Source organism: Nesoenas mayeri, assembly GCF_963082525.1.
Source record: "Nesoenas mayeri genome assembly, chromosome: 2".
Taxonomy (NCBI): domain Eukaryota; kingdom Metazoa; phylum Chordata; class Aves; order Columbiformes; family Columbidae; genus Nesoenas; species Nesoenas mayeri.
Window position 1 is genome coordinate 24255926 of NC_137543.1, and position 20818 is coordinate 24276743.

Consider the following 20818-nt stretch of genomic DNA (forward strand, 5'->3'; position numbering starts at 1 on the left):
AATACCTCTCTTTCCAAAAGGAACAAGCTATAATTTCAGAGAACACTTTGCACTTGAAAGAATTAAGAGTATTTTGTCTTCTGGAATTTTAAGATACTTTTACCAAAGGTGGATAAATTACAGGGTTTTTCCACTACAAAATCAGGAATCATGCCCATTCTGAAATAGCAGGTTTTGCCATAATGAGGAGCTAAAATACATTCCAACAAATTTAACTACGCTTTAATCTATCAACAAATGAGGAAAAACTACTTCCTCTCCAAGGAAATATTTTGAAATGCATTACCTCACCTCATTCCCCATTAAACCAGACCAATCCAAACTCTTCACCCGACTACATGAAACAAAGCTGGATTGTAGGGTCCTGATTTGATGTCAGCTGGATTGGGATAAATCTGGAATTACTCCAAAGTAAATCAATTGAGGTACTCCAGACCTACGCCAGGGAAAGCTGAATCAGAATCTGACCCCAGATTTCTAGGAATCATGCCAAAGATGATATATAAATCCTTTCACCCTATACCTTGGAAAAAAGACACTGACTATTGACATTTCTTTGCTGCAAGTAGGTCAGAAAAAAACATAAGTAAAATCAGTAAAGCTACAAGGATTACTTTAATCTTTCTACTTCATACACCTGTATCTACACAGCAGAAGTTTCCCTGTACTTTTTATAAAGGGAAATACACCACTTACATGTTAGTATTTGTATTTGCCTTAGTAAATCTATTTTCTGCAATATAAATCAGTGAGGTTGCGGTATCTGAGTTTTAACTCATGCCTATTTGACCACCTGCAGAATTAAAATAAATTAATATTTTTGTCAGTTTCTACTTTCATTCATCAAGTGTCTTAAAAAAAATTGGTGGGTTGTTTTTCTCTTTAAACTTGGAAAAAAAACCAAAGGTCTGCTCTGAAAGGAGATTCTGTAGCAACTGCACTGCAGCAATCACTGTTTGTCTCTGTTCCTGTGCTAATGGGTTCCTTTCCAAAATTCAATAATACACATTCTAACATCACCCCAATTACCAATTCACCAAATTAACCATAGCAAAATGGAAACCAAACCACCTTTTCTAGCTGGTGCATCACCACGATCAGAGAAGACTGTTCTGCTGCCACAACCTTGTTCTGAAAGCAGCAGGTGCAGATTTGAACCCTGAGCTGCACAACAACAAATACAACTTGTTCTTAAATCTGAAATTCAGCTTCATCAGTGATGTACAAGTCAGGTTCTGCTCCCCAAATGCCTCAGTCCACACCACAGGGAAGGAAGGGGACTATGGCAGGGAGGAATTGCTGGCTGGCTAACATGGACCAGTTTGGTGAGTCACCTGCCCACAACTATCTCGCAGTGCAGTTCCTCAAACTGATGAACTTCTGCATCATCCTCTTAGCTGTCTCCATAGAAAGTCTCCCAATACTTAAAGTTACCGTTACAGCATTTATATTATGTTTTAAAGTGTTGGCACTCAGGATACTTATACATTTCCAAAATCATTACGTATTAATGCACAAGTTTCTCAAAAGATACTGTGCTACTTTCCCTGCTAATTTTGATGTGATATACTTGTATATATCTGTATGTGACAGGCAGTATCACTGAAGGATTAATACGCTCAGACACATGTGTCACTGTATTGAAAACAGTCACTCTTAAGCAACTCCTAAGTTGTGCAATTACTAGTATTAGTTTTCTTAAGTTTATTCAAAATGCAATACTTTGTTGAACTCCACTGTACTTCCATGCATAACCTGCCAAAGCAGCTGTGTTATTTTGGAGGTTAAAAGTCTTTGGAGTGCAAGATACTAAAAGTATCAGATACAGAGCCAAAGATTTGTCTTAAAGGGGACCTACATCAGGAGTGAACTTGCCCCTCAGTTAAAGAAGGACAGGGAACTGCTGGAGAGAGTCCAGCACAGGGCAACAAAGATGATGAAGGGAGTGGAGCATCTCCCTTATGACGAAAGGCTGAGGTCTCTTTAGCATGGAGAAGAGGAGACTGGGGGGTGACCTCATTAATATTTATAAATATATAAAGGGTGAGTGTCAGGAGGATGGAGCCAGGCTCTTCTCAGTGACAACCAATGGTAGGACAAGGGGCAATGGGTACAAACTGGAACACAGGAGGTTCCACTTAAATTCAAGAAGAAACTTCTCAGTAAGGGTAACAGAGCACTGGAACAGGATGCCCAGGGGGCTTGTGGAGTCTCCTCTGGAGACATTCAAAACCCACCTGGACACATTCCTGTGTAACTTCATCTAGGTGTTTCTGCTCCAGCGTGGGTAGGACTAGATGATCTTTTGAGGTCCCTTCCAATCCCTAACATTCTGTCATTCCATAGGACCTGAACAACCAGCAGCCCTGTTACCTTTCGGAGGTACCAGTAAATTTGATGACGTTTTCTCCAACATAAGCACTCAAAGTTCATTTTAGAAAACTTCTGTGCATACACACCCCCCCCCTCCCCTTTGTAGTCATACATATCCCAGAGCCTGATTTGATCTATAAACAACCGTAACAATTTTAATGTAAACTTTCTAGAATATAACTATAGTATATAGTGTAAAAACTCAGTCTAGGGTCTACAGTTTTCTAGTGATTACAGAACATGTGAAGATGCTCCATGAAAGCACTCCAGAAGAAAAAATTGTTTGGGTTTGTTTGAGGGAAGGAAGAAAAGAAGTTAAATATCCATTGACTCCCATTGAGCTGGGCACACATGACAGTGCTTACCCAGCAGTCAGAAAACAGCTCTTCACTGCTATTGTTGCCTTACTAAAATGTGGAATAACAGTGAAATTATGACTTTTTAAAGCAACTGTTTACCTATGTACTATATGCTATTTATATTTCCTATCCCAACTGTTCCTCCTTATCATCAAGCAATAATGAAATTAAAAAGTCAGATGGGAAGCTTTAATATGCACAGACAGATACAAATGTACACGGAGAAACATACGTATAAAGAACCAGCTTCCTACGCCAATGCAGCACAACAGGTACACAGGTCTGCTGCTTCCTCGCTTGTTAAGTAACATCACTAAAGCAACAAAGTAGGAAATAGGGAACTACAGTTTCAAATAAGTAAAAGGAGCAACATCAGCTTCCTCCAAAACAAAACCTCATCCTCTGGTATTGTGTTGCTCCACATGGGCAACACTACTGAACTGTCAACTTTTGAACTACTTCACAGGCAAAGCGGGAATAACAACAAAAGCAGAATCTGCACAGATGTTAAGTGTCAAAGAAACGTGTAAGAGGCAGCTCAGTAAAGTGAAATTGTATTGCAGGACAGAGCTCATACAGAGGTAAGCACAGAAACATGATTACCCATGCAGAAAACAGAAACACCTGCTTTCGGTTAAAATAAAAAATACAGATTTTGATAACACTGGAATTTGGCATAGGTTCATGTGCATGACTAAAGAGATATGTGCATATTTTTTAGGGTCACGCAGTTTTAGTGGCTATTGGCATACCTAATTTGATTTTTTTATTTATTTTTTTAACAAGAACGTAACTTGCCAGTGGCAACTTACAGTCAAATACTGGAATTAATTTCAGAGACTGTTATGGAAGCAAAAATGAAAGAGAAATGGGTTAAAATGACCATTACTTGTGTCCTATTTGATAACACATACTCTTCACAACACATGAGTTCCCATAACTCAGAAATGGTGAAATGCTTCAGCCAGGACACACTCCTAGTACAGCTGCAGCTTCTACACCAACAAATCTGTACTCCTAATACACTCCAGTTCCAAGGAAAGTCTCAAAAATTGTTTTTTAGCTCTTGTTTTCAGAAACAGTAGTCCATATGCAAACTTGTAACACTTCCATTTTCAGCAAATGAAAATTATTTTTCCAGCAAAAATGATAGTATTGAAAAATATTATATGAACATTTGTTGATTTAACACTGAATTTTGATATTCTGAATTCTCACCATGTTATTTCTCAAGTAACCCAGTCTGCTTCTTCATTCTCTATGTTGAACTGCAATTGCAAAGTGCATTGACATGGCATCACAATAGATAGACACCAGATTTTGAATATTTTCTAGTTTCAGAAAATGACTCTTGGGGAAAAAAGCATTTGCTATTGTTTGGAAGGGTTAGTCCAGTAGGAGTCAGGTGATAAACATTCCATATGTCATCTAGTGGGATAAGACTGATCAGTCAAGGACACATTTAGACAACACAGCTGAGCCTTTCCTACACACACTGCCTTCTCTGTATGCCATATTTGGCCCCTATCTGATCACACAGCAAACTAATTCAACACAATAATGTAGAACAAAGAAATCAAGAAACCTCATATTTTGGGAGCTGGTGCTGTTTTCTGCAAGATTAGCAAATTGTCCAGTTCACCTCACATTAAGAAAATGCCAGAATGTGGAAAGGAAGACATAGGCTAAAGCTGGAAGCAAGATGGGAGGCACTGAGTGAGCTCCATCAGTCAAGTAAACTGAAGGAAAGATGACAGGAATCAAGGCAAAATACTCACAGGCTTGAGAAGAGCTGCTGAGATATTATTAAGAATAGGTCACAAGAAGCCTAGTACATATGCCTAAGAGAAACCAACAGTATGAGTACACTAAAAGATACAGAATACAACAAACCATGACAAGGCAACTAGGGAACCTGAGGTCTTGAACCTCAACAGAACTCCAACAGCTGACAGGCATTATTACTTCTGGAAGAAAGTTGCTTTTAAACAGCAGTTCTCCACCTCTGTAGCAGCTATAATACAATAATATGTTCATGGTCGAATTAGCTTTACAGCTGTCTTTCAATCATTTTTTGCATACTGAAGCAAACCCTCAGTTTAAAAAGAACAAGACAGACATAAGAGCAAGACAACAGGAATTTTAGAGCTAGATTTCTAAAATGTGAAAAGTAGTAACTTCTTGTTCTCTACCAGTATTGAATTAGGTTCTCACAGTACATAGGAGCACAAAATAAATAGTGGCAACACTATGAGGTGTCTACACTTTGTTAATACCTCGTTGGCAGTAGGAAGGACATAAGCACTTGTTCAAGACTGAGAAAGAAATTTCATGACGACAATCAGAAAGTGCAGCTGCATTGCTTAGTTGTGCTCATGCCTGTTACCTTCCTTGTTAATCACTGCATCCTCAGAGGCCTAAAATTCTTCCATTTTACCCAGAAGTCTTCTTGACAAAGTCATACCAGAATGTTCTGCCATTTATAAAGAGTTCAAGACACTGCTGGAAGCAGGATATGAGCATTAATTTGCCATCTCCTATCCAAGCCAAATACACAGATACCAAGCACCCCCATTCATCTGTAATATGGGACCTGCTTGACTACCATAGTTTTCCTTTTTCTTCTATTTTGAGAGAGATTACATTCTCTGAGAGCAATTCCAGGCTGTTTGCAGAATATTTGCTACTTAAACCATTATATAAATGAACAGAGTGATAAAAATCTATCATTCTGGAAGCTTAGATTCTGCCTACTTACCTTGTAAACTTTTTCCTGAACCCTTGGATAAGAGGAACACAGAAATTCACTGCAGTTTCAGAACACACTAGAGGGATGTGCTTTTATAAATTAGGAGAGGGGAAAATAAAAATAGTGGTGCTTGCACTATGTCCATAATCAGATGCTCTGTGATATGACTACTGTCACAGACAAAGTAACTATGAAAAGCAGAGAAATAGTTATTAAATATGGGTTATACATAGACTTTCTGAACCTGGAGAGCTGGAACAACTGAAAAAAAACCTCAACTGGTCTAGTAGGATTCACTGTGTTCCTTATCTGAGATTATATAATGGCTGGTGATCACAGAGTATTGATTCTATTAACAACTCACATGAGACAACTGCTCTCATTAATGTCACTTAGCAGCTAAGTTAAGTGTATAAGAACACATTTCAAATAATACTTAACAACACATTTCATGAATTGGGTAACATTATAAACAATCATACTTAAATCTCGGTGCTGCAGAAGATTGTGTTCAGGAGCAAAAAAAAACCACAGGTATAGTCGCATGAAGCTGACAGACGTCAAAAAGCAATGCACAATGCCCCACACCCAATTTCTGCTGCACTTACTGGCATTTACCAAATTCTTAAGCAAAAGAGCACATACAAAGCATGTTCAACAGAACACCACTTTAAACACTGCAAAATTCTGTTCCTGATGTACTTAAGTTCCATTTTCCTATAAAGCAGCCATATTTAATTAATGTTGTGCTTTTAGAAGTACTAGTATCACTTGTACAGAATGAAGCAAAGCAAAGCAAAGAGGAGAAAGCAATGATCTTCAAAGTACTCAAAAATTCACTAAAAATACCACTAATTCTGTACTGTGGATTTTGTGTATCCCTGGGTAAACTTACCACTTATACAACATTTCTGATTAGAAAAGAAAATCAGCATAAAACTAGAAGTTGAGCCATTACTGTCTACTCCAAACTTTTCTCTCAGCTCAGGAGATGCTGCAATAGCACAAACACAAACCAACCAACCAACCCATCCAAACTAAAACAGAAACTGAACTAAGAATGAGGCAATATCGCAGTAAAGCTCAGAGGTACAAAGGCTTTCCCAGGGCCTGATGCTCTCTTCAAAAACATACAAAGGGGGAGAGTTTTTTGCTCGCAAAAAAAATCTATAGAGTCCAATGGAAAATAGCTTCAAACAATGCCATATATTTTAATCCTGATATATCTTCAATACAAAAATTCTTTTAAATAGCCCCTTTCCAAAGGATATATATTACACTAAGCTGAGGTCAGAAACTTTATTTTTTACTCAGGGGAAGTTATGAGCATGCTCATTACAGGTTTCCCTTGAGAGAGTAAATGCAGGATCAAGCCAATGCATTTTTGGGAACTAACCTTTCTTGCTAATTCTGGTCTTTGCTGATATGAATTCCTTGGCAGAACAGTTCAAGTTGGAGCTAAATTCACTGAAAGTTCATTTTACTACAATTTTCCATAGCAATATCCTATTTCATTCAGGTGTTTTTATTCAATGATTACAAAGATTTTCAGGACAATTTGGCTTAGCCAAATACACTGTCACATTGGAAGTTAAAACACAGGAATTTGTCAAAACATTTCTTTTTATAAAACACTTTCAAATAGTAATTTAAGAAATAAAATTCAGGCTGTCAATATAAACTATATCCTCAGAAAACAGCATAAGTGTTTTTATCTACATTCATGTTAGTCAAAAATAATCATTCTATGGCACAGACCCAAATTTTACCCTCCTGAGTGTACATACCACTGAATAATTTGTTCAAATGTCAGTTGCAATTTTCAAAAATCCCTTCTTGTCTCTGAATCTTAAACATCTGTAACAAATACTTGTTTTGAGAGTGCTTTACATTCGTGACACTTGACCTTTTGCTGTATGCACCACAAAATTTAAGTTTCAAATACCATGCAAGCAGGAAATCTGATCATTCCAGCAGTAGCCATCTGTATGGTCCAATATCAAATACTAGTTCTGGGTTGCACAAAGTCATGGGCTACAAGTCTTTTTCTGTAACTTCTGTAATTAGTTGTAATTTACTGGTTCTAAAACTCATTTCTCATGGAACACGCGACCTAAAAATCTTACGTTAACATTGAAAAAGTACTTAGGATTTCGCTGTGGGTGTTGCATATATGCGTGTATGTGGCACATGCATGAATGCGCATAGGTTATGTGTAACTACAGCATGCAAGCATATGCTTTGTGAGTAGCATACCCAGGACTAGAGATTTCTACACCAGCAACAAAAGCCTTTTAGCTCTGGAACTGTAAAATAATATTACAAGAAACATCAAACATAATGGCAAAGTGTTTCCCAATGTTCTTGCTGGCTTATATCTAACTACTGATATTAAATGTTAACAACTCATCAAGCACCCAACCAAACACTTCAGAGCTTTGCATAAATTGGAATTTTATTTTGCATGATCCTTAATGTAACTGGAGGACTATATTGAAAGTAAAATGTGAAAAAGGCTTAAAAAAAAAAAAATGCACCACACTAACACACCAAACCCACACACACACACACACACAGTTCAATGTTAACATACCCAAGTACTTTTTGTTAAGTAGGTTACAGCTGTAATAAGATTGAGCCACTGCATGTTTCAGTTTCATTGTGTCAGAGAAAATCTTTCCTGAACCTGTGAAATTGTGTACTGGACTAATTATTGCAAGCAACTAAACAAAAAGCTCTTTGGGACCCTTACATGTAAGGAGTCTTACAAGTACACTCAGGCAAGTACTACAACTTCTAAAGGGAAAAAGAGAATTACACTCCAGAATCTCTAAAGCACTCCTTCTGCAGTAACAACACACTTCTGAAAAATGTCCAGTGCCCAGTGGTGAAATCCATTTCTTGCCTAGTCATAAGAAAATTCCAGTAGAGCACTATTAAGATGATTTTACATCTGCAAGAAGACAGCTACAGCTCATAGAACAATAAAAATATGCATGATACTAGCCATGATGAGAACAATATTAGCCTCTCAGTGTGGTGGATGCACTCAACCCACCCCCCCCCCAGCCAAAGCAGCAGCAGTTTGGTCCAGGCTCCAGAGGAGGGAAGGGCCTGAGCTGCAGCCAGGCCAAGAACTCCTTCCAAGAGACCCCCAGGGAAGCAGAATGGCAACTGAACACGGGTAACTTGTGCACACAGGGAGTCTCATGCATACTTTTCCTACTGTATACAATTTGACTATGAGTCAACCACTTCATTCTATAAATACGACAGCCTGGATGAGCCCACTTTGAGCTCTCCTTGCTAAGTAAGTGAGCTGTATGGCAATGGTTTTACTACTCACAGGTCAGTGAATGAGCCCAATTTAACTTCAACATTAGTCATTTAGCTTAAGTAGATGCATACTGAATGTAATGGATTATTTAGAAATATAAGGTTGTATGATTTTTAATATACTCTGGTTCATGTTACTTGGTAGACTAGATTTGCTAAAATTTTACCAAGGGCAACCGCAGACTACACTAAATACTTGCAAGATAAAGTCCAGCTTGCATTTTACTGGAAAGGATGGAACTAACTGGAAAAAAAAAACAACGATCTAAGGCTAACGCAGAGACACCACAGACATCTCCAAATTGGGGCCTATTTTGCACTTCGCTGAGAAGAAAGGATTTATCCAGACAAAACAGTACTTGCAAGGATATGGACCAAAAACAATGTCTACAACATGTGGAGTCAGAGAAAAAAGGTCCAATGGCAAGCAAAAGGACCTGGTGGTGAAATATTGCTATTGGACTGAATTACAATGTTTATGGTCTGTAAAGATAAAAGTTTGCAGTTTTCTGTGCTTGGGCAGACCTCTGCGCAGGTACCCAGCTTGAGCCAGCCCTCCTGCTCTTCTACTCCATTAAATTTTTATTTTTCTAAGAATTTTGTCTCCTGAAAGTCTGCTCTGCATATAGTTATCGGGCCTCACCTGAAAGTTTGCTACTGGAGTTCTAAAATACAGACTCCAAAGCAAACGGTTATCAGGGAGAGAAGAATGCTGACAGTTTGCACCACAATAGATACAGGCCTTGCCTGAAAGTTTGTCTCCGAAGCCCCAAGACACAGACTCCAGAGTGAACGGTTATCAGGGAGGGAAAACATCTGAAGGTTCAGTTCATGAATGGGTATCAGGTTCCTGGAGAGAAGATAAGCAGCCTTTGGCTTGGCATATTTCCCCCATGCAGTAAATAATAGAGTGAACCTGCCACCAAACTCTTAAGTGGCACTTCTCTCTAAGAAATCTAAACATCATTCCGCAGCAAGAAGAACCCTAAATTACTCCCCCATGACACTCAGAAAATAAGAGGGAGTCCAGTTTCACATGCCTGATTCTTCAGATGGCTTTAAAGAACATGACCTATAGAAGCTATGATTCTCATCAACCTCCTCAATGTTAGAAAATCATTCATCACACTTCTTACCTGAGCTCCATCCTTTAATTTCAAGATGCATTCCATTGTATTTATAGTGATGACAACTGGTTCTGATCCCAATTTTGTCCATGGCACATGAATCCGAAGTTCATGAATGTGTCCGCTTAAAAAAGTAAATGGTAGTTTCAGCTCCTAACAACAACAAAGAGCCGTGAATTAATTACTAAAACATACTGGAATTCAAGACACATTTGTAACTTAAAACAGTACAGTCCTATTTGAAAGTCAAAATTTATTCTCCCTCCCCAAATCAGCAGCATGCCACAGCGCTAGGCAAATGCTTTTATTATTGCTTGCACACGTACACTACAGTTTGTTCAAAGGAGACATTTGGAATACCGTGTCCTTGATAATAAAAGGAAGTTTAAAATCACCTCTCTCGCATGAAGCTACTCCAAAATATGTCACTATTCAAGGCACAAGTAGAAATGAACCCCCAGGTTCATGTTTCTTAGTAAACTCAGGGACATAAGCCTTTGTTCAAAACTTCAGAATTTCCCTGGCAAAATTGGGCAGCATGGAGCTTCAGCACCTTTGCATCTTGGCTCATTTTAGGTACTTACATGCTCGAGCTTAGTACTCCTGTGAATGAACACAAGTTAAATAGAGAGGGTCCATGAAGCTCTGAGGTCAAACAGGCAAGCTGCCAGGCAATTTCAGACAAACATCTAGAAGTCGATCCAAAAAGCCTGTTTTCCTCCATTGCTTGACCACAGCCCTATCCCTGCTGAAGTTCTACATTAATAAAATTTGAAGGAAAGTGGATTTTACATTTAATACTTCACATATATTATAAAGTCTACCTGTTGAATATTTCTGTGAAGCTAATTAATATTATTAGCCTAACGTCTTGAAACTGTAATCAAATCTTAGTGATATGTTTTGTAAGCCCACTAAAAATTTTTATTTTTCCAAGGTGTTACTGTGTCAAAAGTTCAGAGTTGAAATAAACCCTATTGCAACTGTGACAGGTCAGCATCCTGAGAACACCTCTAATTAGTCACCCAAAAGAGAAGTGAACTATTCTTACACACAAATACTGAGCACCACCACAGCCACAACGGCTGCTGAAACAAGACATTTTAAGGAACACTCTCCATTCTGCCACTGCTGCCTCCTCAGCCTTTCTACTGGTACTATGAAAAAGTTTATCTTGCTCCCATGAGCTCAGAGTAGATGAAGTATATTCACTGCTGACAAAATCTCCAGAGAAGACACCTACACAAAATTATAGGCTCTACTTTTTGCAAAGTACAGCTTTCAGTTTGTACATTAATGAAAGCTCATTAAACCCCAAAAACTAATGAAGCTTAAAAACAAGACAAAACAAAACAAAAAACACATCTGTGTCATGTCAGAGAAGCTTGATTTCTACCTCAGCCATGCTTACACATAGTCACATCTAATTTCAAATAATATTCCAAAGATGACAGTTATAGAGTTTCTCATAAAAACAGTTTGAAGAAAATTGTTAATTTGTTTTTATAAAGCATTTTTTCTTCATCTCATTCACTAATATACTAAAGAATTTTAACCAAAAGCCTCTCTCCTAAAAATTCAGCCTTAGGCTTACAATCAACACAAATACAATTTTAATCCAGACAGTTTCAGTTAAGCCACTAAAAAGCAAGTACTGGGCAGTTACAGCTACAGATGTCACTACGCTGATCACACAATAAATGAAGAAGCGCCTTATGTTCCACAGCTGGGAGGGGTGGGAGGAACAAAAGAATTAAATGACCAAAAAAAATGTGCAACCCAAAAATACATTACAATTTAACAGACAATGCTTTCATGAATCAAGACAGCAAACTATCACTATTAACAGTAATAGAATTAAATTCCCTTTCCAGAATCACAGAAACATAATCTGTCACTCATCAATACCACAACACCTATTTAGAGCCTGACTTGTGTTCACAAGTTAAAATTTTTTACTTCAAAACACATTCTAGAACAGATCTTTTTTCCATTATTTGCTAGATGGATTTAACTCATTCTTATTTTTGTCTGGTTAACTGTAAGGTATTAAAAGAAAATGCAGAAGTACAAATTGTTTCAAAATGAGGTGATACAACCAAATGCACAGCATATTTAGAAGACACAGTTCTTCCTTTTCAAAGGAATTTGGATACAAATGTTGCCCAACATTATCCTAATTTCACAAGCAAGTTTCCTTAAAGCAATGCAGAGAAATCTTTGTTATCCCATTTCAGTGCACAATACAAATGTATGCTAAATTTAGTAAATTGTTCATAAAATCATATAGCAAAGACTATTCTTTCCTGTGGAATCTTCCCCTTTTCATTAAGTACCGCATGAAATTCTTAATTTATCTTTTGTACTTATGACTGATTAGACTTCACATTTTAGATTTTATATTTATGTCATATAGATCCTTCATAAAATTTGATACGACTGAAAACAAAACTCCTTGACACATAAATAACTGACTGACATAATGCAAGACTGCAGACTAGATTATCTTAATTAACCTTGCCCTAAAATATAAGGCTGTACCAAACTTTGGGGCGATAGGCAACTACTGTTTCCTCCACATCAGTATTAACTCAAATACCTTCTCCTCACATTCAAGGCTGTATTCTACAAGTAACCCAGTGGCACATGACAGACACAGTAAGGATATTTTAATGCCCTCCTTTCCTTAAAATTATTTTAAGTACACTAGCATTTTTCATATTTTTTTCTAAATTATTTCAGATATCAGAATTCTACACTACAAGACAATCTTTAGATAAAGTTCTCCTTTGTCTTCCAATCAAAGACCACTTGACCTTCCCCTTCTGAGTTTGTAAAACAGCTAACATCATAAGCTATGATGTTATGGAAATGCACACAAGCAGCAAAAAAGAGCTCATCAGGTATCTTATCCCTTTCATACCATTGCGTCAACAAAAATATTACACGGAAGCTAGTTATCAAGTTCATAGGTAGTTCTGTTACCTCTGGTAACATAGGGACTCCATGTGAAAGTTGCCAAAAGTGCCTAAAAGGCTTTTCCATGAAACAATATTTAAATATTAATTTTAAATTTTAATTACAAGATACTTTCTTGAAGTAGTTTTTATACAATGTGCCAGTTATTACACTCAGATAGAAGATTTATTGGAATGCTTAGTTCTAATAGTTGACTGATCCAGGACAGGTAAAGAAAATCTACTATCAAAGTTTCATTAGATATAACCTTCAACTAAAGATAATTGTTATAAAACTAACTGGCTATGCAGAAAGTGACATGATTATGTACAAAAGCTATATTGTACCTAGAAGGTTGAACCTGAGTACAAACTAGTACTCAGCTTTCACTACAGAACTGGTACTGTCAAAAAAAAAAAAGAAAAGAGGGGGGTGGGAAGGGGGCAGGGGGAGGACAGACTCTGAGAGTTATCGCAATAACATTCAGCTTACTTTAATGAGAGCAGAGAAAACATACAAAAACATACATAAAAATATGCAAAGTGTTTTCAGGTACTGAAATATTCTCTTGGGGTCTGATAAATCTTCTAAAATATGCCACCAACGATATTAAATCTGATTTCAAAAGGTACTGGTTCCAACTCAGTCCCTAGAAGACAGACATCAGTCTACACTCTGTTCTCAGCTGTTCTTTGAAATTAGGTGTGGTGGCCCAGAAGAGTGCAACATGACACAGAAACACTAACAACAGCTGAAGTGCAAGGAGCAAGAGGAGAAAGCACAGACTTCTTCCTAAATCTGTTATAAAGTGTCTTGTCCAGGTAGTTTGGCAATTACACTAATGTTCCCAAATAATCATGTGTAGTTCCACAAAAGCTGGAATTATCTGAAAATTTTTGGGCTCCAGACAAAGATACCCACAGTACATGCACTGGCATCCAAAACCTGAAGCATGAAATTAAGACTGAATTCAAGCCTGATAAGGAACAGGGAGCCAGTCAGGAGATAACATCCCAGGACAGAAAGGATGTTAGAAGAGCAAAGCAGTTAAGGTGACTAGATTTGGATATTATTAATCCATCCAGGTAGAGAACACAAATAGAATAACATATACACTGGTAATTTTTAGAGACCTTAGCTTTCCAAGGGAGCTCCCTGCCACCTGCAAAGGCTTGGGAATGTTGTATTACCAAATACTACACACTCAAAGAGTTTTGCCAAGCAGGCATAAAGCTGCATCCCTTCAGCAAACAAGAGAAAGGTATCCTAAATGCAGTCTGCAGGTCCAGGCAAGTTCCAAAGAATAATAGGAGCCAAATTAAGATCACTACATTTCACATACACAAAAAAAAAAACCCAAAAAATGCAACACACAGTCAAATAGCTTAAAAAAAAAAAAAAAAAAAAAATCACAGTCTGAGCTAAGTTTTGCATTCACGGCATATTCACATTCCTTTCAAGACAACGAGTCTTGAGCACGGGCATATACATCAACATTTGCCTCTACAACAGCCACAGCAGCAACAGACTGTGCTGGGTATTTAGGTATCCAGCTGATACACAGGCAGGCAAAGATGAGGCCAGGGATCACCTACCAGCAACTGCAACTATTTGAAAGGAAACAACATAGATGATGGGAGCAAACTCCTAATAGCATGAGGTAATACAGCAACTTTGATATATCCATCCCAAGGCATAAACCTTCCTATACGGCACAACACTGCAACAGTTTACCTAAAAAAGAGGTTTTCACAACCAAGACAGATTTCAAGACTCAACTGGGGAAAAAAAAACACAAGCTGATGTGACATAATGCTGGCAATGGCCCTGCTCAAAACAGGAGGTTGGACTATGTGACCTCCGGAGTTCCTTTCTGATCAGACCTTCTTTGATTTCATAATATATACATTTTAAAGGTTGTGAATATTCACAGGAGGAACATATCCTATCAACTACAGTCTAGTATCCACATCAGCTGTATGGACAAGCTGTATCAAGAAAATAAGGAACTAAAAGGCAGTTGTCTTGAGAGAAAATACAGAAGCCACTAAATACTCAAAGAAAGACAAATCAGGCTCTTTACAGAAGGAAAGAAAACAGGACAGGATCTCTTGAAAGATTGTCTCCTTCTCCCAAATAGGACCAGAGATACTTAATTAACCATTCTTCTTTCACATTTTAAAAGGCCTCCCCTGACAGAGACCATTCAGTCTCCTTAGTCTGCCCCAATGCCTCATAACCTCATTAAAACATGAGAAAGTTTTCCACAATGTCCAATCTAAGTGTCCCAGGGTGGAATTTATTCCATTATTTCTTGTCTCACCCATACAACTCTTGCCCTATCTGGTCTCACCCTATTTTATTCAAAATTCAAAAGCACATTTTATGTCTTTTCTTCTTCTTTCAATGGTCAGATTATCTATATCTCCCATTATTTTTTTTGCTGCAATTCTCTCAGTTCCTCCAGTTGGACTACACCTGGGTGCAGGACTCTTGCTAAGACTCGCTACACCATGCACAGCAGAAAACAGCTCTGTCTCACACACTCAACTCCTTAAGCTGTCAGCTCAGATATGCATAGAAAGAAACAGTCCCTCTGCTAAGACTTAATCAGTTCATATTAACAACAGGGTCCAAATTCTATATTCAGTGTTTTACTTGGTCAAACCCATCTTTTTAAGGCTAAGTTTTACAGAGCCTCTGATCTAATCCACATAAACTAGCTGATCAAATCTGTCTCTCAATTACTCTTAAATTTAAATACAACTAGAATAATGAAAACTTGAGTCCTAAAACAATGTAGAGAAGAAAAATCTGTGTTTAGTATGCATAACTAAAAAGAGACCCTACTTTGTGACATTTTGAATTAGTTGCTATACACAGTTAGTAAATATGACTGGAAAACAACTTAGCTAATGCTCATACTGTAAAATAATGGTTACTGAAAGAAGAAACATATCCAAAAAAAACCCCACACCTTTCTCTTCACACCCCATAACTTACAGAATATGCAAAGGATTACCATTCATTACTAAACAAACGATGTAAAATTAACACAAGAATAACTAGATGCGGCAGGGGGAGGGAAAGGTCTTGCATAAGAGAAATTGTACTAAATTAATATTTATCTGTGCAGACCAACATAAATTAGTCAACTATTTTTGAAATGAAGGCACAGACTGTAACTACTATAAACATAACATACCTGTTCAAGTACATCCAACTTTAATTCAAGTTTACTAAGTACAACATCTCCTCCCCAGAGTGACAGCTGTAGATCTGAAGGCTTCAAGTTCTTGATGTAGCGATTCACATAACTCATCAAAATAGGGGTCACATAGGACTCCAACATTCTGGAAGATTCCTGAATTACAGATCAAGCACTAGGAAAAGAGACAAGACAATGAGATATTATTCATAAGCTTGTCAGCTAAACTTTCAATAAAGCAACAGTCACACTGTCTGAATGTAGGAAAAATGACATTTCAAATTCTGATTTATAAACATATTTATCTATATGTAAAGATACATATACTTACACATAAAGATGAAATATATAGCAAAATGAAAGCACATCTACTTGCATTTACAAATATCCAGCTTTTATACATATATATATGAACTAATAACTGCCTCGTTTACCATCAAAAGAGAAGCCAACCCAAGCAAACAAAAAAGCAGAGAAGTCAAGCAGCCTACTGTGCTCTCATATAAATCTAAATGACAGAAACCCCGATAAAAGCTGATAACAGTCCCTACTAAAACACCTCCAAACACACCTCACCGAGCTGCGCACGGCAAAACCCCCAGCTCCGTGTGAGCAAACCCGTACCCTTCAAACCCCGCGCTGAAGGTATGGTTAAAGCCTGCCACCGCTCCCCTCCCATCCCCCAGAAAACAACCACCCCAGCCCCACTGCCCTGAGGAGACCCCTCCCCGTCCCTGCCGCCTCTCCCGGGCACCCCACGCGCGTACCCTCAGGACATCCCTCACACCTCCCGCCACCTCCCCCAGCCCCACGCCCCCTCAGGACCCCTTTACCTGCCCCTCCGAACGCCGCCGAGGCTCCGTGCCCGCCCCGGGCCGGCCGGGCCGCGGGAGCCCCGCGCAGGCAGCTGCTGCCGCCCGGCTCCGCCGCCCGGGCACTTCCGCGTTCTGCCGCGCGTGTGCTCTGCTCCCCTGTCCGCCGGCAGAGACGCCCTCCGCCGGAAGGGTTTGATGGGAACACCAAGAGGGGCCGGAAGCCGCGCTGGAAGCCGGAGTTGAAGCCGGCTGAGGTCACGCGGTCTGCCGGGAGGGGCGGGGCGCCGGGCGAGGGGCGGGGTTTTATGCATGGGGCGGGGCGGTGGCCGCCGTTAGGGAAGTGGGCGGGTCTGGGAGGGACCGTTGCTGCGGCGCGTCCCCGAGTGCGGGGGCTGGAGAGGCGGCGGGTGGGCATCTGCGCCCTGCCTCCGCTCCGGGGTGTGCTCCCGGCACGGCGGGGCCGGCCCTGCCTCCGCTCCGGGGTGTGCTCCCGGCACGGCGGGGCCGGCCCTGCCTCCGCTCCGGGGTGTGCTGCTGGCGCAGAGGAGCCTGAAGGCCCGGGCTGTAACCCGCGGCACGAGGAATCCCGCAGATGTGCGGCCGTTGCGTTCAGCCAATCCAGCTCCAAATTTTCACAGAATCACAGAATGTCAGGGATTGGAAGGGACCTCGAAAGATCATCCAGTCCAATCCCCCTGCCGGAGCAGGAACACCTGGATGAGGTTACACAGGAATGTGTCCGGGCGGGTTTTGAATGTCTCCAGAGTAGGAGACTCCGCACCCTCCCTGGGCAGCCTGTTCCAGTGTCTGTCACCCTTACTGAGAAGTTCTTCCTCAAATTTAAATGGAACCTCCTGTGCTCCAGTTTGTACCCATTACCCCTTGTCCTACCATGGGTTGTCACCGAGAAGAGCCTGGCTCCATCCTTGTGACACTCACCATTTGCGTATTTATAAACATTAATGAGGTTGTCTCTCAGTCTCCTCCAAGCTAAGGAGACCCAGCTCCCTCAGCCTTTCCTCATAAGGGAGATGCTCCACTTTTTTTTTACCAAATTTTTATTCCCGTCATGTTGAGTGACCATTTGCAGCAAATTTCGGTGATGGCAAGTGTGTTGTGTGTTTCTAGCATGTTTAATAAAAATGAACATTTTCCATTTTTGTTTTTGAGTGAAGTTCTGCTTAGGTTCTGAATTTCACCTTTTTGAGTGAGAGAAAGTTACTCAGAAGCACCTTTGATCTTCTATGTGCCCAGAGCTCTTCTCAACACACTGATCACAGAGAAAAAGCCCTTCCCAGCAGCCCTGAGTTGCTCCTGGCAGCAAGTGAACACCCTGGACCCGCAGGAGTTCATGGACTCCTCACGGTTGGCATGTGGAAGATCTGGAAAAGATCATGGGCCTGTTTTTTTCAGGGTGAAGTGCAGTAGGCAGTGCCTGTGGCCATGGCTTTGATGTAGGTAATGAAGAACCTTTTGCAAAGGCCTCTTGATTTAAGTTTTTAAGAAAAGCCTGGCATATGCCTGCTGAGCTTTGTATTCCTCCTGGAAATTTGAAATCCTGTGTGTTTAATCTGCACGGTGTTTTCATGACTGAAAACAGAAAAGAAAGCAATATATGGCACCTGGGGTAGGTTCGTATAAAGCGGAGCCCAAAGAGTGAGACCTCAGGCAGGAGTCCACCTCCCACAGCAGAACGTGTGTTGGAATCTGGCTGAGGTAGTCAAGGTCTGAAGGCTCCAGCTGTCTACTCTGCCTGTGGTATACACATGCTGAGTTAATCATGAATCTACCCTTGTTTTACATACACCATTGCCTCACTTGCTGTGGCATCTTCATTGATGAATCACTGCCTGCAAGGCAGTATTCACCTCACAAACAGATGAAGCAACTTGGACTGTGTTGCCTCTTACTATGAAGGCCACCACTCCCATGGCTCGTCATGGAGCACAGGGCTTGACTGTTCTTCGTCAGCTGTGGGACCTTAACCTGTGGCTAAGAGATGGTAGCAGACAGATGAGGGACAGAAACATTTTAACAGCAACAGTGGTCTTTAATTAAGGATGTGCCTCTGACTTGTGATTTCTGTAATGCTAAAGTCCTTCACGCAACTGTTGCGCACTTCTGTCCTGCTGCTAGAGCTGTGGGAGTGGTGAATTTTACTGGTAAAACTTTTTGGGAGTCTGCACTGCAAGCCATCTCAGTGAAATAATCTGTGTTAATGGAATCAACCTCATTCATACCGGGGCCTCCCTATAGAGTTGCGTTGACACAGCAGAGGGATGTCCCAACAGATAAGTGGAATGTCAAAGCACACCCTAAGCATGCATCAAAAGTCCTCATATTCAACAGAAAAACATTCCTGTGTGTCTTTGTCCGTTCTGTGATTACTTTTGAATGACACATCAAATCAACGCTGGAATGTTTTCTGAAACTTTGGAATTGAAGAACAACGCCCTATTTTGGTGAAAATCACTAAACTAGAAGACGAGTAGGGAAGACATGTAGTGCTCCTGGCAGCTGCTTGGCAGACCCAGCAGCTCTAACAACTCTGTAATTTTCCTGGCAGTTATTAGCATTTCATTATAACTACCTCCATCTCAGTTCCAGTTCAAGTATGTTGACGCCCTGAATAATTTATTTCCTACAGAAGAAAATAAAATATACAAAAAATAGGAGGAAGGGATCATGCAGGAATCAGTCTTTGACAGAAAGGAAATGGGTGGCATGAAATGAAAGTAGCTGGAGAGGGTTACAAGAGGTCCCTGACGTACAACAGAATGAGAGCAGAGCACATGGGGAATTTAGAGGTAACAGGCAGGTGATGTGTAGTAATGAACTTGAGCATAGCTAAAGCAACTGGGGCATGTCTGCTGGAAATGTCAGCTGCCTGAACTATTCTGATTTATTCGATATTTCAGCAATAAAGTGAAACTTGCAGGATAGATGTAACCAAAAAGTGCAGATCTAGTGGTATGCACATCTTCTTCGTTCGTATAACTTGAGTTATTCTGAATCCCTTAAGAACTATCAAAAATAGGTTTAGTTCAATCTGGAGACTGGAAAAATGTACACAAGTCTGTATAACATCTGCCCAGAAGTGAAAAGAAGACAGGACTTCAAGGAAGTCCTCAGGAAATGTATCTACCTGCAGAGGACTACACCATGGTAGAAGAGACTGTCAGTGTGTTTCTGTCTTTGTGTTGTTGCTGCTATGGGTGATTTGCTATTTTATGCAACAGAAGCAGGATCAGTGAAACACAAAATGGAAAGGGAAACTAGAGTTCACAAAAAATGTGGGAAGTCAAGAAAAGGTAGAGGATAATTAAGTGAATATTCCACTATCTGAGGCTGCGGTCAAGGAAATTAGACATTTAAACAGATTAAAAAAAAAAAAAAAAACAAACTACATAGCCATATTAGTTAACTTCTACCTCATTTGTTCATTAACTTAAACCAACCTTTTCTTTAAAGCACCGTTTTGGAAAGATCCCTGTACTGATGTTGATGTTTGACAATTGTCAGGCTTCAAATGTCAGAACTTGAGCTTCCTGCCTTCTGCATGTCAGGAGTCATGGGAGCAGAGGGGTTTGGATGTAGGTTGGCCCACGCTGTTCACAGGACATGAGAGAATCTGAGGTTACTAACAAGGAGGGTTGGGAGACAACCTGTGAGGAACACCTGTTTTCACTGGACAAAAGTTTCCAAGCCACTTAGCTCCTTCACTATGTCTGTTAGCTGATGTGGATACTTTAACTGGGCTAACTTACTGTCCATGTCTGTCCTGCTCCAATTCTGCCTGCCCTGCTCTGATGCCTCCAAGTACAACGACCTGCATGTGGGCACCTGGTCTCAGGAGCCTTCTATCTATCCACGTGGGAGAAGATTTTGCTATT

The 20818-nt window shown here is 40.0% G+C and overlaps 1 protein-coding gene across 4 annotated transcripts in view; it reads right to left on the reverse strand.

Moving 5' to 3' along the window:
* The window catches only part of VPS13B (vacuolar protein sorting 13 homolog B), a 445653-nt gene extending 428570 nt beyond the window's left edge, over nucleotides 1-17083 (reverse strand). For all 4 annotated transcript variants that reach the window (XM_080340706.1, XM_080340704.1, XM_080340705.1 and 1 more), the window contains exons 1-3: nucleotides 16944-17083; nucleotides 16108-16285; nucleotides 9954-10097 (exon numbers count right to left, since the gene is read on the reverse strand). In XM_080340706.1, coding sequence (XP_080196832.1) covers nucleotides 9954-10097; nucleotides 16108-16254 — 291 coding nt within the window. In that variant the 5' untranslated portion in view covers nucleotides 16255-16285; nucleotides 16944-17083. The remainder of the gene's footprint in view (nucleotides 1-9953; nucleotides 10098-16107; nucleotides 16286-16943) is intronic.
* Nucleotides 17084-20818: the final 3735 nt, after the last annotated feature.